The 25,664-nt window shown below is 36.8% G+C and overlaps 7 protein-coding genes across 13 annotated transcripts; 3 read left to right on the top strand and 4 right to left on the bottom strand.

Annotated features, from left to right (window-relative positions):
- Positions 1-794: 794 nt before the first annotated feature.
- LOC103842361 (potassium channel AKT6) lies at positions 795-5,915 on the top strand. Its single transcript, XM_009118974.3, has 10 exons — positions 795-1,374; positions 1,698-2,439; positions 2,537-2,782; positions 2,894-2,992; positions 3,101-3,133; positions 3,249-3,434; positions 3,516-3,710; positions 3,812-3,887; positions 4,133-4,714; positions 4,949-5,915. The coding sequence occupies exons 1-10, from the start codon at positions 1,160-1,162 to the stop codon at positions 5,206-5,208; spliced, it is 2,634 nt and encodes an 877-aa protein (XP_009117222.1). The 5' UTR covers positions 795-1,159; the 3' UTR covers positions 5,209-5,915.
- LOC103842175 (probable protein phosphatase 2C 22) lies at positions 5,769-7,468 on the bottom strand. 2 transcript variants are annotated; one of them, XM_009118797.3, is made up of 3 exons: positions 7,220-7,468; positions 6,670-7,082; positions 5,769-6,586 (listed from the first exon to the last, which is right to left on the bottom strand). In XM_009118797.3, the coding sequence occupies exons 1-3, from the start codon at positions 7,406-7,408 to the stop codon at positions 6,010-6,012; spliced, it is 1,179 nt and encodes a 392-aa protein (XP_009117045.1). In that variant the 5' UTR covers positions 7,409-7,468; the 3' UTR covers positions 5,769-6,009. The 2 variants fall into 2 exon arrangements, with proteins under 2 accessions (XP_009117045.1, XP_009117046.1); XM_009118798.3 differs by having other exon boundaries at positions 6,670-7,076.
- On the top strand, positions 7,368-25,642 carry LOC103842170. 4 transcript variants are annotated; one of them, XM_009118792.3, is made up of 11 exons: positions 7,368-7,593; positions 22,506-22,686; positions 22,761-22,831; positions 22,909-22,986; positions 23,059-23,171; positions 23,253-23,312; positions 23,624-23,725; positions 23,829-24,339; positions 24,412-24,617; positions 24,711-24,874; positions 25,154-25,642. In XM_009118792.3, exons 2-11 carry the CDS (start codon positions 22,517-22,519, stop codon positions 25,287-25,289), a joined length of 1,611 nt encoding a protein of 536 aa, XP_009117040.2. In that variant the 5' UTR covers positions 7,368-7,593; positions 22,506-22,516; the 3' UTR covers positions 25,290-25,642. The 4 variants fall into 4 exon arrangements, with proteins under 4 accessions (XP_009117040.2, XP_033136673.1, XP_033136674.1 ...); XM_033280782.1 differs by having other exon boundaries at positions 22,909-23,171; positions 23,829-24,125; positions 24,168-24,339; XM_033280783.1 differs by having other exon boundaries at positions 22,909-23,171; positions 24,711-24,833.
- LOC103842360 lies at positions 8,021-11,240 on the top strand. The gene is made up of 9 exons (XM_018654439.2): positions 8,021-9,006; positions 9,101-9,368; positions 9,562-9,676; positions 9,753-9,877; positions 10,026-10,107; positions 10,206-10,317; positions 10,406-10,569; positions 10,638-10,758; positions 10,835-11,240. Exons 1-9 carry the CDS (start codon positions 8,626-8,628, stop codon positions 11,123-11,125), a joined length of 1,659 nt encoding a protein of 552 aa, XP_018509955.2. The 5' UTR covers positions 8,021-8,625; the 3' UTR covers positions 11,126-11,240.
- On the bottom strand, positions 13,034-14,777 carry LOC103842174 (aspartic and glutamic acid-rich protein). The gene is made up of 3 exons (XM_009118795.3): positions 14,173-14,777; positions 13,753-13,999; positions 13,034-13,657 (listed from the first exon to the last, which is right to left on the bottom strand). The coding sequence occupies exons 1-3, from the start codon at positions 14,485-14,487 to the stop codon at positions 13,305-13,307; spliced, it is 915 nt and encodes a 304-aa protein (XP_009117043.1). The 5' UTR covers positions 14,488-14,777; the 3' UTR covers positions 13,034-13,304.
- LOC103842173 (molybdate transporter 1) lies at positions 15,329-18,912 on the bottom strand. Its single transcript, XM_009118794.3, has one exon. It carries the CDS (start codon positions 16,866-16,868, stop codon positions 15,489-15,491), a length of 1,380 nt encoding a protein of 459 aa, XP_009117042.1. The 5' UTR covers positions 16,869-18,912; the 3' UTR covers positions 15,329-15,488.
- Positions 19,211-22,339, bottom strand: LOC103842172 (FCS-Like Zinc finger 11). Of its 3 annotated transcripts, XM_033280816.1 has the most exons (4): positions 21,267-22,339; positions 19,904-20,534; positions 19,768-19,864; positions 19,211-19,648 (listed from the first exon to the last, which is right to left on the bottom strand). In XM_033280816.1, the coding sequence occupies exons 2-4, from the start codon at positions 20,496-20,498 to the stop codon at positions 19,531-19,533; spliced, it is 810 nt and encodes a 269-aa protein (XP_033136707.1). In that variant the 5' UTR covers positions 20,499-20,534; positions 21,267-22,339; the 3' UTR covers positions 19,211-19,530. The 3 variants fall into 3 exon arrangements, with proteins under 3 accessions (XP_033136707.1, XP_018509723.1, XP_009117041.1); XM_018654207.2 differs by having other exon boundaries at positions 19,768-20,534; positions 21,267-22,321; XM_009118793.1 differs by lacking the exon at positions 21,267-22,339 and having other exon boundaries at positions 19,768-20,540.
- Positions 25,643-25,664: the final 22 nt, after the last annotated feature.

Genomic DNA, 25,664 nt, shown 5'->3' with positions numbered 1-25,664 from the left:
AATAATCACAAAACATTAAAGATTAAAAATAATTTAAAATTATATAAATAATATGTTTATTTTATTTGTTAAACATTTGATTTATATTAATTTTAGCTTAAATTTCAATAAACACGTTTTTTGTATTAAATGTTAGTTACATATTTAAATAAAGCCCAAATTGTATTAGGTCCATAATTAATATATATTTTTTTGAAATTAATGAGTGAATTTGAAAAAAAGTGACTTGTACTTCTTTTTTTGGACAAACGCAAAAAGAAAGAACTCTCATGTTATCCAAGCAATTTTTGGATAATTTTTAAATAAGTTTTCTAATTTTTTTTGTTATACACTCTCCTCTTTATTTTACCAAACTAGAAATGATTATGATTAACTGATTCAATTCAATAAAAATGTTTAAGGTTTATATTCATGATCTGAGTATTTTTACAACTAATTTTGTTTTTAGAAGTAGATTAATCTTTAAAATTTACCAGTTAACTAATGGATCAGTTTTTGAATCGGCGAAAAAATATCAGCGAGTAAAAATTGTCAAAAAATAGTATTACAATATCGCATTAGTAATGAATTTCTAAAATTGTTTTGATTTGTTTTATCAAAAATATTTTAAATTGTAGTAAATAATTATGATAAACAAGTTTTAAAATATGAATGATCATAGAGTATATTATAGTTTTTTTGTGGTTATAAATTATGTATTTGGAAAAAAAAGATTTGACCCCGGTACAAAAAATTTCTGGCTCCGCCACTGAATAGGTCACACTGTTGTTTTAATAGAATAGATTATGTATAACTTTTAGTTCATTAATTAATGATAATTTTGTACTTCACCACTATTAGAATTAACTTGACAATGACACATAAGAAACGGATTTTCAAATAGTATTATAGAAATTTGTTAATCTTGAAATCTGTTATGTTGATTGGAATCTGCCATTTTTTGGAGAGAAAGAGAAAAAAGGAGGTAAAATAACAATTCCCAGCTCAGGCCAAAAGGAGGAAAAAGGATACAAAAAAAAGGAAAGAAAACGAACGTAACAAAAGATATATAAAAGAGTAAAATTAGAAACCGGAAAAATAGGAGGAGATCCCAAAAAAAAACCTTTTTGATTCTCTTCTCTCTTGAAAGCAAACCCAAAATCAAAAAAAAAAAAACTAAATGGCCGATAAGAAGAAGAAGGTGTGGTTTTGGGGAGATAATGACGGCGGAGGAGGAACGGGGAAGGATGCGGAAGATGACATGGCTGGCCATCTGTCTAGAGACGAGACAATGAGCCAATACAGCCATAGCAAAGGCCTTCTCCCTTCTCTCGGAGCCACCGCTCGCTCTTCCCTCCGTCCCTTCATCATCTCTCCTTTCGATCCTCGCTACAGGTTCCTATCTTCTCTTCTTTTATGCTTCCATTATTTGTTTTTATTTATCTGTCTCGAGACGAGACAAGACCAAACAATGAATGCATGTTCGTTTTACATTCGTCTTCATGGGTATCTTTGTCACGTTGTTAAGACACGTGATTCTTAAGACACGCATTGGTTAGGTTTTGTATCTTTATTGTACGTACTTTTGGCATAAATCTCTACTTAAAATCTAAAATTTGCATTTATTAATTATGTATATTCGGTAGAAACTTCTGCATGTTATTGTTATCACTCACGTAGCTGCATTGCATACGTACGTAATTGTTTTATATGTGCAGAGCATGGGAGACGTTTTTAGTGTTTTTGGTGCTCTACACAGCCTGGGCGTCGCCTTTTGAATTTGGTTTCTTGCAAAGGCCAAGAGCACCTCTCAGTATCCTCGACAACATCGTGAACGGATTCTTTGCTATCGATATAGTCCTGACATTCTTCGTTGCCTTTCTAGACAAGGTAACGTACCTCCTCATCGACGATCCAAAGAGAATCGCTTGGAGATATGTCTCCACTTGGTTTGCTTTCGATGTGATATCCACGTTCCCATACGAAAGCTTCGGGAGCTTGCTTCACTCGAGTATTCAAGGGTATGGCATTTTCAGCATGCTGCGCCTGTGGCGTCTCCGGAGAGTCAGTAACTGTTTCGCCAGGCTAGAGAAAGATAGGAGATACAGCTACTTCTGGGTTCGATCCACGAAGCTTCTCCTCTGTACTCTTTTTGTGATTCACTGTGGTGCTTGCTTCCTCTATTCCATTGCTTCGCATTATCCAGACCCTTCCAAGACGTTCATGGCGTTAACCGATGAGAACTGGAAACAGTCTCCTCTAGCTGTGCAGTATAACACGGCCATGTACTGGTCCATTACTACTTTCTCAACAACGGGTTATGGTGATATACACGGTGTTAATTCGAAAGAGATGACTTTCATTCTTTTCTACATGGTATTTAACCTTGGATTGTCAGCTTATATTATTGGTAACATGACCAACTTGGTCGTTCACGTCACCAGTCGCACCAGAAAATTTGTAAGTACAATAAATAAATAAAAGATAGTCTATGCACTTACTGGTCTCTGTGGACTTCTCATCATGAGTCTTGTTGTATTTGCATTAATTATTCTAGAGAGATACCATCCAAGCAGCCTCGGGGTTTGGTCAGAGGAACAATCTACCAGTGCGGTTGCAAGATCAGATGGTAGCTCATTTGTGTTTGAGGTACAGAACCGATTCAGAAGGCTTACAGCAGCAAGAGATCATCGATTCACTTCCCAAAGCTATACGCTCCAGCATATCTCATTATCTGTTTTATGAAGTTGTTGACAACATTTATTTGTTCCATGGAATATCCAACGATCTTCTTTTCCAGTTGGTAAGTGTTTCATATCTCGCAGGAACTGAGTTATTTTTTTTTTTAGCAAAGGAATTGAGTTATCTATTAATTGTTACTCATAGGTTAAAAAGGTTGAGTGTTATCTTGTAGGTCACGGAAATGAAAGCAGAGTATTTTCCTCCGAAAGAAGATGTGATTTTGCAGAACGAAGCACCAACAGACTTTTACATATTGGTGACAGGTGCTGTTGTAAGTATTTCTATCATATATCATTTGTAGCATACTTTCTTGTTTTTGAAATATTTATATATGCATCCACTTCTTGTACTATTCCTTACACATTCTTCTAATGCGCAGGAAATAATTGCACGTGTAAATGGAGTAGAGCAGGCAAGTTGTAATAGAGACATTACGCCACTTATGTATTTCTAAGATCTGATTTGACATTGTTGCAAATGGAATACTGAAACATATTTTGGCAATGGTTGTTGTGAGTTCTTTACAGGTAGTTAGTGAAGCACAAGGAGGGAATGTTTTTGGCGAAGTTGGGGTGCTTTGTTACAGACCGCAGCTGTTTACTGTTCGTACCAAGCGATTGACTCAGTTGCTTCGCCTGAACCGTACGACACTCTTAAATCTTGTTCAGGCAAACGTAGGAGATGGAGCAATTATCATGAATAATCTTCTTCAGGTGCGAATAATCATCATCTTCTTCTTGTTCTTAAATCATCTTTTTTTTTTTGCTCCATGTGCCTTAATATTGTTGATGCAGCATTTAAAAGACTCGGAAGATCCAGTGATGAAAGGCATTTTGGCTGATACAGAACACATGTTGGCTCAGGGGAAAATGGATTTACCTCTCAGCTTGTGTTTTGCTGCAGCCAGAGGAGACGATTTGTTGCTGCATCAGTTACTAAGACGAGGCTCAAACTCTAATGAAATGGACAAGAATGGGCGAACTGCACTGGTAAAGCAGAAAAAAATCCTCTATTTCTATACCATCACATCCTCCTTTTAGTGCCTCAACCAAAATTTCTTACTCTCTATGTCTCTCTCTGTACATCTCAGCATATAGCAGCATCAAGAGGAAGCCATTACTGTGTCGTTTTACTTCTGGAACATGGAGCAGATCCTAACATTAAAGGTAAGACCATCTTCGATGACACTTTATTTTATCCTATATATTTCACTTTATATTAGAGTAATTGTATTATAGAGTAATATCATTGGAGCTAAAGTTACTTTATTTTAAAGTAAATTATAGAGGAAAAAATAGAGTGTCGTTGAAAATGTTCAAAGTAGTCGAATATGTCTCACTAGGGTAAATTAGATAGGAACAAAATTTGTTATGTATTTAATTTATTGGTGGTGGCTCCTACATATTTGCAGATTCAGAAGGCAATGTGCCCTTGTGGGAAGCAATCATAGGGGGGCATGGTGAGATTGCAAAGCTCCTTGCGGAAAACGGGGCAAAGCTAAGCTTAGACTCAGTGAGCTATTACTCGTGCTTAGCCGTGGAAAAACACAGCTTGGAAGCACTCAAAGACATCATCAAATACGGCGGCGACATCACACTCCCCGACGGAACCGGAACCACAGCCTTGCACAGAGCAGTCTCAGAAGGACACGTGGAGATTGTGAAGTTCTTGTTAGACAAAGGTGCTGATTTGGACATGCCGGATTCTTACGGCTGGACACCACGAGGTCTTGCCGAGCATCAAGGACACGAAGACATCAAAACATTGTTTCATAATCACAGGCCGGTGGAGAAGAAGCCGGAACGTATCCCTGGAACACCGGAGTTTCCTGTCACGGGAAAGCCACTGATGAAGCATAGCAGTGAGCCTACACTGCCACATTCAGGAGAAGTACCTCTTGTCCAAGAGGGAGGCCAGCTTGTGGTTTCTCAGAGACGGAAACTCAGTAACTTCAGAAACTCTCTCTTTGGATTCATGTCGGCTGCAAACACTGGTAAAAACCACCTAAACCTCTCTATTTTGTCTCTACCACTGGTTGCTTTATCCTCAAGTAACAATATTGGTTCTTAAGAATAGTCTAAAACGAAAACTCAAAATCCTAAGCCTTAAATCAAAAATTAAACCGTGAAGGTTGACCTTCTCTTAGGTGTTCCTATATTCACAAAGATTATTACATTGTTCGGTTTTCTTTTTTTTTGAGGAAAGTCAAAACTGTGTGTTTGTACAGGTGATGATGGAGGAGAAACTACAAGAAGCTCAGTAGGAGGAGGTGCATTTTATCCTTCTAGAGTCACGATTAGGTCGTCTGAAAACGGTGAACTTGGTGGCAAAGTGGTAATATTACCGAATTCAATGGAAGAACTATTGAAAGTTGGTGAAGAAAAGATGGGTTTCCTCCCAACCAAAGTACTTACGAGGGAAGGAGCTGAAATTGACGACATCACTCTTGTAAGAGATGGTGATTGTCTCATTCTTGCAAGAGAATGAGAGATCCTTGATTGATGCACATGCACCTAGTTTTTTAACCAAAAAGACTGATTTTGTCAAGCTGAGTGAGATTTATAGTAATGATACGATGGAAATATGAGTGCATAACGTAAGCCCCAACCAGTCTCTTTATTTTTTTGGGGATTGACACAATTTTTTTTGAATTTTGTTGCTCTGTATATATTTAATTGTTGCCTACTAACTATGTTTCATAATGTAATAAAAACTGATTGCCGAGTATATACTACCACAAGTCAAAAAATCTATAGACGTTATAAAATCTATACGCACTATATGTATTATTACTGGATAAAGTGAAAAGTAACTGAAAACACGTCCACTAATTCGGATGAGAAAACTGATATTTCTAACAAAATTTAAAACAATAAAGAAATAGAAGTATACTATTCCACCCATCATAACTGTGATCATAACCATTTGCATCCATAATGAATGATAGTTATCAATCAAAAATGCCAATTAGATTCTATGTGAAATGCCAAATCGTGAGAATTACAAAATAAATGAAAGATAAATGCCAAATCGTGGGAATTACAAAATAAATGAAAGATAGTTGACTGATGACGAAAAAAACATAGAAATTATGAAGAAAACAAATCCCACCAATCAAAGATATTATTGTATGCCGCCTTATGTTATAACTTACTCAAATTGTAACAATTCAATAGAACAAAACCGCCACAAACCCAAAACTATAAAATTTATAACCAAAAGCAAAAACAAAACAGAGAGAATTAAAAATCATTCGTCACCATCCTCCTCATGTCCCCCGCCCCCCAATTAGCACCCAAAGTCATCCAAGTAGCTCTGCAAATCTTTTAAACCCTCCGCTGAGAAGCTCCGTTGAACCCTCAACCTCGGTGCAACCAAGTTCGGTGGCGGCTGCGGCTGAAGGCACACAACCACCGCCGTCACATTATCCCCACTCTTCCTCTTCAAAGCTTCTTCAACCAACTCTTTACTACACATAACCGGGTCATTGTGCTCTTGCAGCCTCCTCCTAGCGAAATCAACAGCGTTCTGGCTCATGAACACATCCCAAACCCCATCGCAGCCCATTATAAGGAACTCGTCCTCTTCTGTTAGTTTAGTTGTCATGAGCTCAGGATCCGCAATGAGAGGTCCACCGTTAGAACCGTCTTTCTTTCTCTTCATCCCTTCCATATGAAAATCCCCGATGGCACGAGCCACATTGAGTTGCCCGTTCAGATACCCATCGTATATGTATCCACCCGAGGCTTCGATGCGTCTCCTCTCTTTGCAGCTCATGGGTTTGTGGTCCTTTGACATCTCAATGGCTTTCCCCTGACGAGACAAGACTGCTCTACAATCTCCAGCGTTTGCCACAACCAACGACCTGTAACACAGTTGGGAAATAAATCAGTTATACACGTCAGCAAAAAGATAAAGAGAGTTAAATGAACAAACAAACAAACAAACCTTCCAGTAAGAATAGCAGCCAAAGCAGTAGTTCCTGAAGAGAGACTCCCATCCAACGCACAAGCCTCTGAGAAGGCAGCGTCTGCTCGAAGAAACGCTGAAGAAACCACCTTATTGATGTCACTAGGAAACTCTTGATCCTCAACGATGTACCTCGGTATACGTTGACACGCGAACTCAGCAGCGTGCTTCCCACCGTGTCCATCGAATACCCCGTAAAATGCGGTCGGTCCATCCTCAGAGTCCTTGAGACCGTAACTATCCATGAGATTATCGAGGCATAGATAAGCATCTTCCATGCTGGACCTGGAGCCAATATCAGACCAAGCTCCGGAACGCATAACGGGAACAAACTCAACCTTGTCTAAAACAAACTCGTTCTCAACAGATAAAGCTGACACCTTTGTCTTCACCTACCAACAATTTATCAGTCAAAAGAAAAAAAAAACAAAGCCTTTTACTTTAACAATTTACATTAATAACAGAACAAACTAATGAAACATTTTTAATGTCGCATTTAAGAACATCTAAGGGAAGAAAGGAATCTTACGAGAGATGGGTGTCGAACCAGCGACCTGGGGGGAGCCAAAAAGCGGTCGCGGTCGCCGTCAAAGGTCTGCCGGTATAAGGCGGCGGCGGAAGAGGAGGAGGAAGAAGAGAAGGAGAGAGGATTCGGCGGTTTTCCGCCGTAAATCGAACTCCCATTCTCCGGATCAGAGATTCCTTTAGTATCTTCCATTGTAGAGCGTCATTGCAATCGAATTAGCTAAGCTTTCTCTTATAATCGAATCTGACTAAAAGGAGAATGCAGGTGAGATAACAGATTCGTAATCAATACTGTTGCACAATCACGGGAAATCTAGGGTTCTAGAAAACTAGGGTTTCGTGGCGGAAATTAGAACACGAATTTGAGAGAGAGAGAGAGTAGAGAGAGAAAACTGTTCGCCGGCGGCGGAGGCGAGATATACGAGCCAACTGTTATTTAAGAATGAACACACAATACGACTGCGTATTAACTTTGTCTTCTTTTTTTTTGTGTTTATTTCCCTTTTTCTTTTGACCGTTTATTTAAAGAAAATTAAAAAGAATCAGTCTGGTGGTAGTTGTTTTGGAAATAAATATTCGAATATTTCGCTATTAGGAACTTTTTTGTGTTGATTTTTTTCTTTCTTTCTTGACAACGATGGTTTATCTTTTAATTAATTAAATGGACCGACAATAAACTTGTTGACGTGGGAGCATGTGATGACACATGCTAATTGGCTTTCATTATCAAAATCTATATTTTCACAACGCGTGATGATACGTGTCCGTGTATTTTTGTTATACATCGTATTTTTTATTTAGAGGTAGCAAAGATATTCACGACTTTGCTTTTATTTGTCTGTGTATGAACCAATTTTTTCCAATACTTTTGGGCTCAGCCGTTCACACTTCACACCATTCTTTTCTACTGTTAGTTATTATTTAGACAATTATCAATAATAGCACATTTTAAAGTTTATGTCTCAAAAATAGCATTAGAAGAAGAAAATAACAAAAATGACATTAATTAAAGGGTAAAATCTAACTATACTAAAAGGCAAATACTAAGCCTTCTGAGATGGTCCACGTAGGACTAGAAATTCATCCAGTAAGAAATTAGCGTTCAGCCATGTCAGCAACGACTTGGTTCAAGTTGGGCTTCGGGTGTATTTTGCAACCCACTAAGTTCGGGCTTTTGTTTATTTTGGCCCACCTGTGTTGTGTTGTTACGGAGACGCAGAGACGGCGTAACCCAAATCCTTCTTCCCCTACCTTTCGACTTCCACCTCTTCCTTTCCCCTGCTCTGCAAATCCGTTTAGACAATTACTTCATCACTAATTGATCTAATCAAGACTTTGTTTCAACTCTTTCAATGGCTTCTTTTCACCTTCCTTTCAATTTTTCTATTTATATATCTATTTTCTTAACTTATGTCTCCATTGAAATTATTCTCTCAGAAAAAAAAAACTCAAGACACTCAACCGATGGAACCCACTGGTAACTCCTCCGACTCCAGTGACCGCAAGACCGGCAAGAAGATCGTCGCCTCCTCTGCTACTGTGAAACCAAATGGGAAGTCCATCGCTTCCTCCGCGATTGCGACGACTGATGTTTCATCTCCTGTTCCGGTGAAACCAAACGTTGCTACCGATCTCTCCTCCGTGCATGCAGACCAAGTCATGTTATTCCGAGATGTCTCATTCGGCCCACGCGAAGCGGAATTGAGGTTTCGTCTGATTCACTTCTGGGAGGCTCGAAATCCACTCACGAAAACACTCATCGGACAAGAAATGCTTCTTATCGATGAAGAGGTCAGTCTCAAATTTTTTTTATTTTTTCTATAGGTTTAGTATTGCTCGATTGAGATGGTATCTATATTAATCGATGCTTTGATATTATCTACAGGGGACTGCTATTCAAGGTTTTGTTCCAGCCGGACGGGTCGGGACCTTTGATCTGACAGATGGGGTCGTGTATAAGCTGAAAAACTTCTTCGGGTCCAGAAGCAAAGTTCAATATCGAGTTGCTGATCATATCGCCACCGTCTCATTCACCTGGAATTCTGATTTAGCGGTTCTTGATAACCCTCCGGTCCCATTTCCAGAGGATAGGTTCAGGTTCCACGGCTATGAGGAGTTTAGGGCCAACTGCGACTCTAAGGGTGACCTTTATGGTAAGTCTATTGGATTACTGATGTTTTTTTGCTTAAATCTTTAGATATATTTGATCACCTCAAACGAGTATTAGTCCGTTGAGTTTTGTTCGTTACTTAGAGTAATTGAAATATTTGAACAACTGATGAGCACTTTATAGTTACGTTTGATTTAGAAGTTTGATGTATGCGGATTTCTTTGATTTTATAACAGATTATGTTGGCCATATGAAGCTGGTGAATGGGCAGACTATCTCTGACCATATTGTTCTTGACGAGGTTGACATCTCAGAGAAGCGGCATATATGTGTTCATGTTCAGACACATGAGTAAGTTTGTCCATTTGTTAGACGTTTTCATTGTGAGTTGTCCTTAATATATACGGGATTGTTTCATTTTATGTAGTGGACCAGTGATGAAGCTCTACATATGGGACAAGGCTGCATCCGACTTCTGCCAGAAATTCAAATCTTATGGAGGCACCCCAAGCGTTCTGTTAGTCACCACTGTGAACCCCAAACACCTTGGAGGTTAGAATATCACTTATAAAACATCATGTTCATATCCATAACTTAGCTGTCGTATCACAAATTTAACTGTATTAGGTCTTTTTTATTTTTATTAGCTGAGACAGAGATTATATTATGGATAGTCATCTTTATTCATACTTTTTAACAGGAACACTCGCTCTCACTACAATGTCATCATCTCGAGTGTTCATGGATGCTGATGTCCAGCCTAGCAAAGATTATCTTGAATGGTATTCATTTGAGAGCTCGGTTATTTTCATGCAAATTTTGCTTTGTCATTTTACACGATTTCATTTCTAACATAATTTTGGCTTCCTTTTTTCCTCAGGTTGAGCTCTAACTCGGACATTGCTAATAGGGTTGCTGCTGAGGTCGTTACCAAGCCTGAGACAGTGACTCTAGGGGAGATATTCTCTTACATCAAGCAGGAAGGTTCTAAGGTATATAAGAGTTGTTCTGTTTTTTTTTTAAACATTCATTTCCATGCTCCTGATTATTGATGAAGATTGTTTTTTTTATACCATGAAGGTTGCTTGGTTTGAATGCACAGCAACTATCGATGATGTTGTCCAGGGTTCTGCCTGGTATTACGTTTCTTGCGGAGGATGTAATAGTAAGGCAGTAAAAGGGCCTACCTCTCTGATTTGTAACAGCAAGAAATGTGGGAAAAGGGAAGTTACAGGCGTTCCTCAGTAAGTGTTGTATACAAATTTTCTTTTTCGTTTTGTCAGTACTAATAGTTAATCTTCTTTCATTGCAGGTACCTCACAAAGATCTCTGTTTATGATGAGAGTGAGCAAGCAGTTTTTGTTGTACTTGGTGATGCTGGCAAAGAGTTGACCGGGAAGCATGCGTCAGAATTAGTTGCCAGTTACTTTGAGGTAATTTCATACCTGACTATTCATAGCGTGATATTTGAAGTAATACCTATTTGATTTTGATTTTTTTTAACGTTAGTCCAATGCTGGTGTGGATGCTGACCATTGTGTGCCGGTGCCGCAAGCTCTACTTGATGCAATAGGGCAGAAGCGCAGATTCATTGTGAAGGTTTCTGACCATAACTTGACAGGCAAGACTCAAACCCTGACTGTCACCAAGATACTCCCGCCAGAAGCTCCACAGCCCATAGAACACTTGGAAGAAAAGGCTAATCCTTCAAAAGGCTTCGAAGATGCTGCGGGTGATATGGTTAGGAAAGCATCTGAGCGTCTTGAGTCAGGAGAAGCCAAGCGCCCCAAGAGTGGCTAAATCAGCTTCAGACTATTCTCTCATGCAGTGATTGTTATTGCTGCGTTTAATTTCTGTTTTTACGTTTACCTAAAGACTATGCTTTCTTTCGTTTCAAATATCAGACTTTGGTTCATTAGGGACTACTCCACTCACTTCATGCATGCTGAGTGGTCGTATTCTTTATTTCATGTTTGAGTGAAGACTTTGTTTTTTCTTTGTTTAAAATTTTGCTTTTGTTAGATATTTGCATTCAGTTTGATAATGACTTGAGTTGTTGGCATCATTGGAATTCATAATAATTACTAGCTTTGTAAAACATTTATAGACTATTTTGTATTATAACTGATGTAAACTGAAATATATGAACCATCATAATATGCTATGAATTATGATTGATGAATTATGATTGGTGTGTAAGATATTAGAGACAAAATGCATGTATACTTATTTTGAGACTGTACATATTAGTTTGTGTAATTTTTTTGATGACCAAGATTAGTTTTGTATAATTATATTTTATTTTGTTCAACCATAACTTTTTACCTCCGCTTTTTGCTTCGAATCGACCAACAAAAAAAAATCTTAGTATCATCTCCATCTTAATATCATCTCCAAATATATAAGAAGGAAACATGTTTTTATTAAGAATTTCCTAAATATAATATAATATCGCTCGATATATAATAAATTAATAAGGATAATGTATTCAAAGTAACAAAAGAAGAAAACATAATATTTGTCATTGGTGATTGAAGACGTAAATTTAGATCCGAATAAACTCTGTTTTAAAATAAGAAAAGTTTTTTTACATTGGCCTATAACAATAATTATTGCCTATTTACATAGAAAACAATGTAAAAATAAATTATATAGTAATAAAGTATATTATAAAAATTAAATAATACAGAAATAAAATATTAAACATGATTTGAATAATAAGTATAAAAAATGTGATGTTAAGATTAATAATATATTTTCAAACTAACCAAAATATGTAAAAAATATATATTTTGGATGATAACTAAAGTTTAACAATTTTTAATTCATTTCACATGTGTTCATCATCCCATACATATTTTAGATGATAAAAACAATAAATTGCAAGTTTTATTCATTTCTAATTTAAATTACTATTTATATTTTTATAAATAGATATAATATTGTAATATAAATATTAAATACAATGCTATTTGTATAAACCCGGGCGTAGCCTGGGCAAAATCTCTAGTATTCCTAATACCCTTAGTTTAAAATTAAATAAACAAACAAAAATAAATAAAATAAAAATAAAAAAATGAAAAAAAAGAAATTTTTTTTATAGTTTCAGATTATATGTTTTCAGATTCAAAATTTTTATATTTTTTTTTTTTGAATTTTTTTTATTTTTTTTTTGAAATTTTCTTTTTATAATTTAAAAATACTTTTTGAAACTGTTTTTAAAATTTTTATTTTTTATTTTAGTATTTATTTTTTATAAAATTTTAAATCCTAATTCCAAAACCCCACCCCTTAACTCTAAACTCTAAGGTTTAGATTAATTAATCCAATGGATGTTTAGATTAATTAACCCAATGGGTATAAGTGTATATTTACCTCTTTAATGAAACCTATTTTTGTGACTTTGAGCCTTGAGTGCTACTTTAGGAACAAAAACTTGGTTTAGTGTTATCCTAGTTTTTTTCTCTTATTATTTTCCCGACAATATTCTTTATCAAACTGTACATAATTACTACAATATTAAAGAACCAAAAAATTATAAAACACAAACGTTGCCTTATTTATTGAAAACATTAAAACAACTAAGATTCATGTATTACTCGCTAACAAAAATATTATTTACTGGAGAAAAACAAAAACAACTAAGATTCATATCTCCATGAGTAATCAAGCAACCATCAAGCCCATACATAAGAAGATAATTTGAAAAGAGAAGGTAAAATCATCGCACCTGAGATTAAAAAGGACAAAAGTTTACAGAAAGAAACGAAATTTTCAAGTTTTTTTTTGTCTTTGGACATCATCATTATAAGACTAGAAAAAAAAAAGGATTCAATGTGCGTACCAACTCTAAAACCAGAAACCTTCAAAAGATTTATTAAAGCAGAGCTGAGAAGAAGACACCATTATGAACAAAATACGGGCCAAATACATGCCCATACTCGTATGTCCATCAAAAGATCAAAATGGCGGGTTAAGCTTACCGCACAGGCTGTTGGTTATAGTGGTTCTTCTCCTTCTTCTTTGCAGCCGCCAGCTTTGCACGTCTTGCAGCTGCCTCCTGGGCGGCAGTTTTGGCTCCGGCATCCATCTCTTTGCTTGATTTCTTCTTCTTCATGGATGCAATCTTTTTCAGCCTTTCTTTGACATCAACTGCAGATTCTTCCTCAGTCGGTTCAGACCCAGCAGCTTCATCTGCGTTAGCTTGTTGCTCTTGAGATTCTTTAACCTCCTTCTGTTTATCCTTCTTTTTCTTCTTCTTTGATGCCTTTGACTCCCCACCTGCTGCATTCTCTTTCTTCTCTCCCTCTCCATTGATCTCTTCTTTAGCCTCTGTGAATGAACAACCGCAGTGTATATTTATATTAACAAAAAAGCTAGAAACATCAAAACAGCCTGATTTTCCCTCAGCAATAAACATTAGATACCTTCTTGACCATTATCCTCCTTAGGGGCAACTCCAAAATCTGCCAACAAAGCCTCAAGCTCAGCAAGTTCCTTCCTCTTCCTCTCTTTCTTGGAAAGTTGCCTCTCAGCCTCTTTGGGAGGTGCAGGAGCTTCAGGTGCTTTCTTCACCTCAGGCTCCGGTTCCGGATGAACTTGCACCTCTGTTTCGTGCTCTTCATCCACATCATCATCACCTTCATCAAGTACATCTTCCTCACTTTCACTTTCCTGACAATCAATACCACAGAATCCAATCAAAACCCCATGAAAAACCATACATGCAATCTAGACACAAACCCTTAAATATATATAATAGACACTCAAACACCAACTGATACATTTGTAATAGATTAAGACAACAGCAACAACAAAGAAACATATATTAGGTTTTGATATCTGACCTCAACAGGAGTGTCTTTAGGCTCAGAAGTGGTCCAACCCGAGGGGAGAGGAGGAGCAGTGGTAGCGTAATAGTCATCGTCTTCATCGTCATCATCAATATCAGCCCAAGACTTGACTTTCAAAGGCGTAGGCGCCCAGAAAACCTGAGGCTCAGGCTCCTTCTGTGTCTTAGAGGAGGATGAGGAGGAGGACCCTTTGCTCTTGCCAGCTTTGTCAGTCTTCTTCTTCTTCTTGCGAGTGTCCAAAGCTGCAAACAAATTGGTGCTCTGGATCGTAATCGACCCTTCCTCTCTCCTGTTTCCACCTCCAGCCATCTTCTTCCCTCCCCACTTGATTGTTTTTGATTCGGATAAAACGACAGAATTTAACAAACAAGCTTCTTCGGACAGAACCGATAAGTCTAAACGGATAAACAAATGGGAAAGAGATCTAAAAAAGAAAAGAAGTCTGAGCAACAAATATATTTTGATCGAGAGTCCGATGAATTGAAAAAGTGAAGGTTTGAGAAGAGATTAGAATAAGGCTTTTGGTTTTTTTTTTCTGGTTAAGATGAGGAAATCTGGGTGAAGCAGCCGTATAGGTTAGGGCTAAATCGAGATAACGCGAGAGAGAAAGACAGATATAAAGCTCGTGTCTCTGAATTTATGTGGAATAATATGTTTATTTACCTTTTTGGTACCTAATTATTCGTGGTTATTTCTTTTTGGCTCACTGTCTTTTTAGAGTTGTATGTGTTTTTGGAGTAACATTTATTTAATCTATTAAAATCAATCAATATGTATAATTATTTTTTTTGTAAATTTATTTACGAAAATACCAATTAGCGATCGTTAAATTCCTAAATTTCCATTGAAAATGATACTTATTCAGTAATTAGTTTAAGAATAATTAATTCATAATATGTTAATCATTATTGGTTTTGAAAATAATAGTCCACAAGAAAATATATGTGCTTTGAAAACGTGGGTAAAAAATACAGTTAACCTTATTAAAAGAGAGAAAGCAGGAGAAGATGATTAAAAACAGAATTGTAAAATGTTAATTAGCTTCTTTTGTACGCAGATGATCAAAAGGCCATCTTTTTCAAAACTTCAACAGTCCTGAGCTATTTGGTCCACCAACTCTCACAATTTTCTTTTCCTATTATCACAAACGTTTGTAAACTAATTTGCAATTATAAAAAAAAAGGAAATCAAACTAATGTAGTTATATTACAGGGAGTAGCAGCACTATGCAGTTCAACGAAGTTTTGAACTTTTTATTTATAAAACATATCACATTTTACAGCATAGAAGAAGAAGAATATCGAAGACTTTCAAGGATGTTGATCTACTCGAAGAGGAAGGCCAGTGGGCTTGACCCTTCCGTAGTTCCTCATCCACAAAACTACATACAGAACAATCCCAGCCACAAATCCTATCGCTGCATTTGAGCCTAAAGACACAGCTGTACAAACAAGCATCACAAATGCATCTCCCTTCGTGTTCATATCCCTAGCAGCCATTGCAAGCTCTATACCCGCAAACAGCAGCAAAGCTCCAAGCACACCAACCGGAAACTTCTCCATTATACCCACCAATGAACTTCCTAAAACCAATCCTAACACCAATTTAGCCAACCCCAGCAGCGCCACACACCCACCACTCCTCCCACCGAACTTGTACTGCCCCGCTAACCCACCGGCTCCATGGCAAGTAGGCATTGCCCCAAACCAACATCCAACCATATTCATCAACCCAACAGTCATCGAAACGGATGTAGCCGTAAACTTCTTCTCAGGGAATAAGTCGTGAGAAAGCTTACACACGGCCACAACAGAGTTCAGAACAGAGAGAGGCAACTGCGGAATCGCCCCTTTCAAAAAACCGTTTTTCCATGCCTCCTTGTCCATTCTTACTAACTTAATCTTCGACGGTCCAAACTTAATACCATAAACAATACTAGGCTTCCTTATAAAAGCCAAAACAACACCCAACAAGAAAATCAACAGAGCAGATGGTACATTAGATACAACCTTCCTTATCCAAACCCATCTTCTTCTTCTTGAACCACTTCTCTCTTCTTCCTCCTCTTCTTCTTCTTGTTCTCCATCTCCATTCACAAGAATTATAAAGAGAACACAAGCCAAAGCCAAGACCAAACCATCAAGCCCAAACCACGGCCTGTCACCAACACTTTTGGACTTTGAAAAATTTTGTTCTTTCCTAACATACTTAACCGCAGACATTGCAAAGGCTAAGCCCTGTGACAACTGAATCCCTCTAACAACCGACAAAGGAATGACGTTGAACACGAACTGCATCAGACCGGAGATCCCCAGCACGAACAAGATCCCTCCGGTGCAGATTCCGGCGGCCATGATCTCCGGTATACCGAACTCCTCCGCGGTTGACGAAATCGCCACGGCTGCGATCGACTTCATCGGCTGTACCGGCATCGGTACGCCGTAAACCGCTCCGGTCACGGCGTTGTAAATTCCGGTGAATATCAGCGTCGTGCCTAAATCCAAATCCTTGGCAAGAGTTAAAGCGAGGACGATGGGGATGTAAGTGCCGAGATCACCCATTGCACCGTTTACTTCGGCGAGCTTTGACCGGAAAGCAAGATTGGTTTTCAGTTTGTGGAATATTCCGGTGAAGGGAGAGCGCTTTGGGGCTTCGGGTGGAGTAGTCTGAGTCTGAGACTGAGACTCCATTGTTGTTTCTGTTGAGGAATGCAACAGTTTGAGTTTTGTATATGTGTTGTGTAATTGTGGAACTCTTTTTATGCTAATCTTAAATCTAAGCGTTGACTACTATCCCGAAAATTTATGCATTTATGTATTTATATAATTACATAAATGAAATCAAAGCTTGAAAATGACAGCATCAGATTCGTATGGTCTGTTTTAAACACTATAGCTCCGATTGATATATGCGTATTTGATAGTGCTGGAAAAATAATAATAAAGGTTTGAATGGAATCGCGAATTTAATAACATAAGCGTAGCGAAATTAAAGTTTGAATGTATACGGGGATAAGTATGGTTTTAAATTTTTAATTGAACAAAATGCAAAGTAACGTTTGATTGGTGACATTATATTTTGCAGAATAAAACTAGAAAAATATTAAAAATAACATAAAATATCTTAATTTTTTTAATTTTTTTAATTTTGATTTTAATTCAAATAAAAAACTGTAATATTGAACCCTATCATCAATTTTGATGATTTTTTAACTGATTTTGAACAATTTTGAAACTTAAATCAAATAATATTTACGATCTATAACCGTATAGAAAATGATTGATGGTTCGATTTTACGACTGTCCAGTCGGACCAGTCCAGTCTAGTCATTAAAACACTAGTTAAAACTAAATATAATTAATATTTACATATAAATTAAATATATAATTTTTCAAAACAAATATGATAAATGCATTTTCGCCATACATATTAATGTTTCAATGGTGAATACATTTTGTGTTTGAAATTCATAAATTACCTAAGTATTGGTAGTTATTGGGAGTGCAAGGGGGTTCAAAAAAAATTGTCTAAGATACAAACTATCTTTTCTATAAAATATAATTTTTCTAAAGACTGTTTTCGTTCTAATGAAGATTATGAGCTTAAAGTCTGTAACTTCTATCGAAATCAATTTCTTATAAATTTTAATAATTCAGAAAACTGAATATGTCTTATGCAAAGAAAAAGAGTTTCATGGCTTTTGAGTAAATAGCAACGAATTGAGCTTCAAGAACAGGATTATATGAATCCAATAAGAATTTTGAGTAGATAATAGCGGTAAATAATTTTAATATTTTGACTTTTAACCTTTAGTAGAACAAAAATATAAAATTTTAAATAAGAAACTCGTGTTTAATTTGGTGTGGTGAAAGTCTTCTTGCTTGTTTTTTAGTCTAAAGTTGTGCGTAATGTTTCCATATAATACTTATTACTTTGATATTAAGTCAATTTGTTCGTTTCTAATTATCGAAACTCTTTTGCATAATTCTAACATAAACGATTTTGAGTTTAATTTACTTTGGAATTATCTGATGTTGCAGTTTGATTACAATTCATATCTTTCTATTTTGATGATGTTTTCATCTCTCTTTTGGACCTTTGTTTTGCTTCGTTTCTCTTCCGAAGTTAACTTCAAAGTTTAGACCATGTGGGTCAACATTCATCTCCTTCCATAAGAAATGCTTAGCCGCCTGGAACACATTCTTTTGAAATAAGCGGCGCCTGGAACACATTCCACACTAGAAACAAAGTATGGAAATCTAGCGACTAGTCTACAAGACTAGAGTGAGTACTGAGTTCCGTGATGCGGTGTGTGTTGCGTCTTTAAAATACTCAGTACGAACGAGTTCCAGACTTGTGAATGTGATGCCAGAAATATATTATTTCTCGTCTTCTTTTTTTAATATCTTTCAGTTAACACTTAACATCCATTGCGTGTGCATGTGCTCCTCAAATGTCAACGATAATAAAATGATAACATTAATTTTACTACCATATGTTTCAGCGCTTCAGGGTGCTAGAATAGTTTTAGAATATAAGAAGTTTTATAAATTATAATGTTTTCAAGAGTCATACTAGTAGTAATTTATAGGAGGGTCCATTATATTAAGAGATTATTTAAGAACATGTCCCTTCAACTTGGAGGCATTTACTATTCAACTTGGAAGATTAATGTAACCTTTTTTCGTTACCGATTCATGTTGTACCATAATTGGATCGATTGATAAGATAATTGGAGGAAAGCACAAAATTAGCATAAGCAAGAATATTGGTAAACCCACTATCTTATGAGACGAGAGGTCAATAGATGTCGATGTTTTTGGACCGTTGAGTTTGGGAACACTTCATTTCTCACTATATGATTCCCTTTCATCTAGATAGTTTTTGTGTCGACATACTTGTTTACAATACACACGATATGCTATGTTTCAAAACTTGGCTTTATGAATACGGTATTTATTTAACGAACAAACATAACTTTTTTATCTTTAAATTGATTCTCTTAATTAATCGAACTATGAAGAAAATGGAGTAGTTATGCAATCCCTCTCTTTACGAGGCTTATTCAGTTACGATAAGTCTTCAACTTAGGTATCGAAACCCAAGAAGAAAGTGAAAACCCATTACAGAATATACAAAGAAAACAACGCCTAATCCATCCGTGGCTGCTGCAGCTGATAATAGATGCGCATAAACACAGCTCTTTGTAGACGGATGAACCAGATTAGTAGTGCCAAAACGTTACCTACTATCCAATACATTATATAATAAGTCTTTTTAGGTTGTTATTACACGATGATCGGGTCTATAAAAGCTCGTCCCATGACCATCGTCTTATTAGCCGCTTCTTGTTCAGAAGAGAAGCTTCTTTAAAGATCCGTGCATAACTACGCAAGAATCTTCCACGTCCTCCTCATCTATTGTCATCTCCTCTGAACGACACTCTGCGCTGCAAAACGCTTTCTCTCCTCTGCAACTCACCACCACCACACAACACATCATTTAGTGCATCTAAATTCCATTACACACTATCTAACTTTTGTCTCATTTGTGTGCGAATTAAAGAGTATTTGGAAACGGAACACGCACCTGTACATATATATGTCTTTCCCAAGTACAAGTTTCTTGTTGCAGAAGTTACATACGCTGAGGAAGTTATCCAAAGGAAACATGGAATCCAACTCTGTCTCAATACTCTTCTCTTTGTTATCATTGTGACACTCTAAAACTTGGTCACCGTAAATATGAGTGGTTTTCGGGTTAGGACCATGTGTAATGATGCAAGTGTAGTCCTCTGACATCTCCATCTCATCCTCAGATGAGAATGCATTGTCTGAACCAATCCTTGGAAACTTGGATTGAGACAGAACTCGGGTCTTTGTCGGACAATCATCCGCAGAAAACGAGCCGATTTCGAAGATAACACCAGATCTTTCCTTTTCGATCTTCAAGGACTTGGGATGTTTGTCCTTAATATCAGAGGACTTGATCCTCAAGGCTGGTCCAAACACGACATCTGGTGACAGAATCCGATCATCACCGAGAGAATCCACAATGCTTAACCCGACTTTAGCAGGGCTGTTAAGATGAGCAGCGAGTGATGATCTAGGAGATCTGAGGAAGAGTGGGTCAGCAGCCATTGTAGACAACATCTTAAACTCCAGAGGAGATTTAGGGCTTCTGACAAAATCAGAATCTGAGATGCACTTGTCTTTCTTCAGACCAATCAAGAGACTCATAGCCAGTGGGTTAGTGATCACTTTGTTGTTGTTGTTGTTGTGTCCGACCAGATCAGTTTGCCGATCTACAGACTGAGACATTGTTTGATCTTTGTGACGAAACGTTGCTCTTGTTTTCTGCATTTACGGTTAATGCTTCTTTAATATGTTTCTTAAAGCAAAAACTTATTAGAGACCTAATATAAACGTTTTGTGTTCATAACACGTTATACCGATAAATTAGCATTTGATAAGTCTAATTAAAAGGCTGAAATAATCTACAACAATTTTCAGGAATATGCCAAAATATTCTTTACAACAATATGATAATTTGTATTTATTTTTTAAAAGACCGATAATTTACAACAATATGCCAAAATATTCTTTTAAATAATTTTCTATGAGGAATTGAAGCTTCAAATCAGCGGAGAAATATTTGCAACGGTCAAAACAATATGATAATTATTTATTTTGTAAGCCTATAATATATATATATATATATATATATCAAACAAAATTGTGAAGTCGATTATAGGATTATTAAGCAAAAAGAAAATCGAAGAAAAAAGCCATGCAAACATATATATAGACTTTTTCGAAAAGAAAAAGAAAACATTATATATAGACAAAGAAAAAAAGAATTTTGATTCCAAGCAAATACATAAGAAACTACAATTTAGCTTCTGATAAATTGAAATTAAATTTGGAGATGGTTTTCTCACATGGATCTTCTAATCTTTCAATCTATATTGATACTTTTAGGGGAAGAAAATTAAAAAGAAACAAAACTAAGAAACAGCAGCTAGAACAAAGAGACTTATTAAGAAATATATTTTGGAGAAGAAGATAGGGAAATTAAAATAGACGGACCAGAGAAGATCCTGGATTCGGATCTTGAGACGAGTCAGGACTCAGGAGCAGGAAGGATCCTAAGGCGAGTGAGAGAATCTGAGTTCTAGAGGTGAAGAGCTCTTTTCTCTCTCTCTCACTCAAGTTCTTGATGAATGAGAAATAGTGAGCTTTTCGAAATACTTGGCTCTCTTCTCACTCTTCTCTATGCCATTTTTGTCCATTTCTTCTCGTCTCTTTTAATATTTGTTTTTACGTCAGAGGTGTCGATTTCATACGCTCATCTGTCAAAAAGAACCAAGAAAATTACACAATTTTACCACTTTTCTTTTAACCTTTTTCCGCCAAAGATGAATATATTAAGTTAGGTGAGAAGAGTTTGTGGACTTTTACTTTTTCACTAAAACGATTATAGTCGTGTTCTTTTAGAACATTGTAAAATACAAGGATCGGATACAAGGGTATTTACACTAAACCGACGGAAATCACGTGTTCTCAAAGACAAAGCCCTATCACAGAAAGACATACAAAGACATCGCAACAAACTACAACATCAACATTAGACTAGCTAGCAAAATATAAAAGGTGAAAGAACACCAACGCAGGACCACTTAAACTGGATCAAAGGACGAACGTTACCACAACAGCGGTGATAACTAGTACCCGAGAGACCTCCTGTAGCGAATAAGCATAACAGTTGAAAACGAGAACCTTTCCTTCAAGTCTTGGAGAATAGAACCAATTAATGTTTTTTTTCAGACGGACAACTTTCTTAAAGATTAATTTATACTATTCAAATCGGTTTAAAATGTTCTAAATCGATTAAAATTGATCTAAATTAGTCCAAATCTGTTAAATTAACCAATTATGTTAGTACCAACAACATATTTGTCTAATTTCTTTTGTTTTGTATATACCTTATTTATAATTCATCACAATAAATTTATAACTAAACACAAAATTAAAATATCTTATATAAATGTAATATATACATAAATAGATCAATAATCATAGACCTCGAATAATCTGATTAGTAGTTTGTTTTTATAAAAGTCATAGTTACCACCTAGTAATTGGTTGAATATTGATGATAACCCAATGGAAGATAAAGTCCTTTTTACTTGCTCAGTCCGTTTTAAGTTTTAACCGTCCAGTAAAAAATCGGGTTTGTAACTTAACCGAAACCGAGATAGGTGGACCGGGTAATAAACAAAGATCACTTAACCAAAGTTATCAGGACGAAAGAAGACAAACGGCAAGGAGAGAGAGAGATGGAGGAGGAGAGGATTCTAGAGAGAGAGAGGCTTCAGATGGAGCAGATTCGTGAGCTCGATTTCGAGGAGTTGCAGGTTGAGGAAGTCGATGAATTTCGAGATTCCGAGGACGACGACGACGATGATGATGGTCTCGGAATCTCCCACCACACTCGTCGTCTCCTCTCGTGAGTTCAAATCTCTCTTTATCGCCGTCACCTGTTACGTGATTCTCCAAAATGGCTAATATTGTTTTGGGCAGTAATAATGTTGGTGCTGATGATGAACATGTTTTCAACCCAGACGTGGCTTCTTTACATACCTATCTTGGCGGTATGATTTGATTCTCTCTCGTCTTGGCGTTTTCTTTTGATCACATTTTGGAGTTTAATTACGTATTGTTTTATCAGAGGTTGAGGACACTCCAAACAGAACTGCTTTTGTGGAAGGAGGCACAGTTTTGAAGATTCCTCTTTTCTATCTTGAAGGTCTTCTTCTCTTTGTCTGTCCTCTCCTAGTGTGTTTTTGTAAGACATTGACGACACTGCTTCTTTTGCTAGGAGTGGTTCTGTTTCCGGAGTCCACGCTTCCCCTTAGAATTGTCCAGTCCACTTTCTTGGCTGCTATTGAGAGAGCTTTTAACCAACCTAACGCTCCATGTACCATTGGTGTGGTACGTTGACTTTAATCTTTTTTGCTCTGTAAAAAAAAACTAAATAATAATAATTTACATGTCTAATCGTTTTAATTTCAGATTCGTGTTTACAGAGAAGGTAATCAGTTCAAGTATGCCACTCTTGGCACAACCGCTGAGGTAAAACTTTCTTTTTCTATTTCCTCTTTTCTTCCAAATGACTGTTTAGATGAAGCAATGCCTTTCAGGTTTCTGTTTACATAACATTTATGACTTATAAATTACATTTTGGTTTCAACTAAAATATATTTTACAATTGGAATCCTTGTTGTTCTCTTACCTAAAACTATTAACTTATAAATTCTTTGTGCAATGTCTCTGGGGTTCTTATTATAGGGTATAGCGGTTGTTTTATATCTTATCTTTGGCAGTAGTTTCAATCTTCTTCTTCTTCTGCTATGAAACTTACAAATTATCGGTGGTAATTACAGATACGACAATACCGTCGACTTAGTGATGGCTCATTCAATGTTATTACTCGTGGACAGCAGCGGTTTCTTTTAAACCGTCGCTGGACTGATGTTGAAGGATTCGTAAGGACATTCTCTCGTATAGCCACACCATCTAGTTACTTGTCAAATTGGGGAATACATTGTAAAAGAAGCTTTTTTTTAATGGGTAATTCTTTATGTGCAGCCTTGCGGAGAGGTTCATATTGTTGAGGAAGATGTACCCTTGAGGACTCCCAGGGATGCTTTTGGGAAGCTGGTACCAATAAGCAACTTGAGAGCTCCCAGTCACTCGAGTACAATGGCTTTGTCTGCATCTTTTAGAGATACGGACGAAATGTCAGTAGGAAACTCTGAAGGAAGTTTTGAAAGCGCTCTTTCTCCGTCAGAAAAAAGACTTCACTATTCAGCAGTTGACTCAATAATGGATGACCGGACAAGTAGTGATGATGATGACGAAGTAGTCAGTACATCTAATATCCAATCTAGTGGGTCTAATCCATTCATCTCTAGGGAAGATGGGCAGTCTGATGATGGCAAAGCTCCTGTTTCTACAGGGAAATGTCAAAAGCTAAACAGGCTGACGAGTTTCCGGAAAAATACTGATCTCAACCGATTCCGTATGGTCCCAAGAGCATTTTGGCCGTTCTGGGTGTACCGGATGTACGACGCATATCATCTTGCTCAACGAGCAGCTGGTTAGTTCCTTATTTGTTGTTTTTTTTTATCGTTGTAGCTCAGGTATTAAGAGTCTTTCTAATGTTATGCAGATCTGTGGAAGCAGATAGTTGGGGTTCCAAACATGGAGGCAATAGTGAATAAGCCAGACATTTTATCCTTTTCCATTGCTAGTAAAATTCCTGTCTCTGAGTCAATTAGACAAGAGCTCTTGGAGATTGACGGAGTCTCTTACAGACTGCAGAGAGAAATAGAGTTGCTCGAGAGTTTTGATCGTGTTCGATGTAAACACTGTCAGGTAAAATATGGATGGTGTCATCATCATTTCTGCTTCCTCTCTCCGTTGTGCATTTTTGTTTACTAATTAATACCTTTTACATATTTGATGCAGAGTGTCGTAGCAAGAAGAAGTGACATGTTGGTTATGTCTAGTGATGGTCCTCTAGGTGCCTACGTAAACCCACATGGCTATGTGCATGAGATAATGACATTTTACAAAGCGAATGACATAGCGATAAGTGGTAGATCTGTTAAAGAAGACAGCTGGTTTCCTGGGTAAGAAGCTTTTCATAAATGTTTTTATCATTTTATATCATAACCATACCTACCTCCTTCACTATACTTATCCCTTGTTTGGTACCTCAATACCTATTAAAAAGATAAGTTATATGAATCTAAAAGCTAGCTTTGGTTCTATTCAATACAAGCTAATTTAAACATCTGGTGCAATTTGTTGTAGGCGTAGGATGATTTGTTTAGACTCTAGAGCGTCTCCCAAATCGTTGATATTCCAAGTCTGTTTACCATATTGTACGTCTCTTGAATTGGCAACAGGTATGCATGGACGATTGCAAATTGTGCAACGTGTGAAACCCAGCTGGGTTGGCTTTTCACAGCAACAAGCAAGAAGTTGAAGCCAGCATCTTTCTGGGCAGTTCGTAGCTCACAGGTCGCAGATGACATGCGCTGAAAAAGAAGTATTACAACAGGTCTCACTCACATATCAATGCGTATGAGATATCACAAAATAGTTTGTGAAAGCAGAAGCGGACTAGTATAGTGATTCTAAAGTAGTAACAACATCTTGAGAGGTAGGTAGATGTCTTTTTCATCAAACATTATATATATGTACACATGAAAACAAGATGTGTGTATGAAGGGAACCTACTTAGGCTATGAGTATAATGGTATTCTTAGGATTAACCATTCTCTAGCGTTCGAGTTTTGTTAAAAACAAAGGTTATGGAATGATTTGTTAACATGTATCACGGCGTTCTGGGCGAACAAACTACAAAGGATGAATGAAAATATGTTAATAGATGATTATGCCGCCACAAATTATTTG

Source organism: Brassica rapa, chromosome A09, assembly GCF_000309985.2.
Source record: "Brassica rapa cultivar Chiifu-401-42 chromosome A09, CAAS_Brap_v3.01, whole genome shotgun sequence".
NCBI lineage: Eukaryota > Viridiplantae > Streptophyta > Magnoliopsida > Brassicales > Brassicaceae > Brassica > Brassica rapa.
The sequence above is the reverse complement of the archived record's forward strand: the minus strand, read 5'-3'. Positions and strand labels throughout refer to the sequence as shown.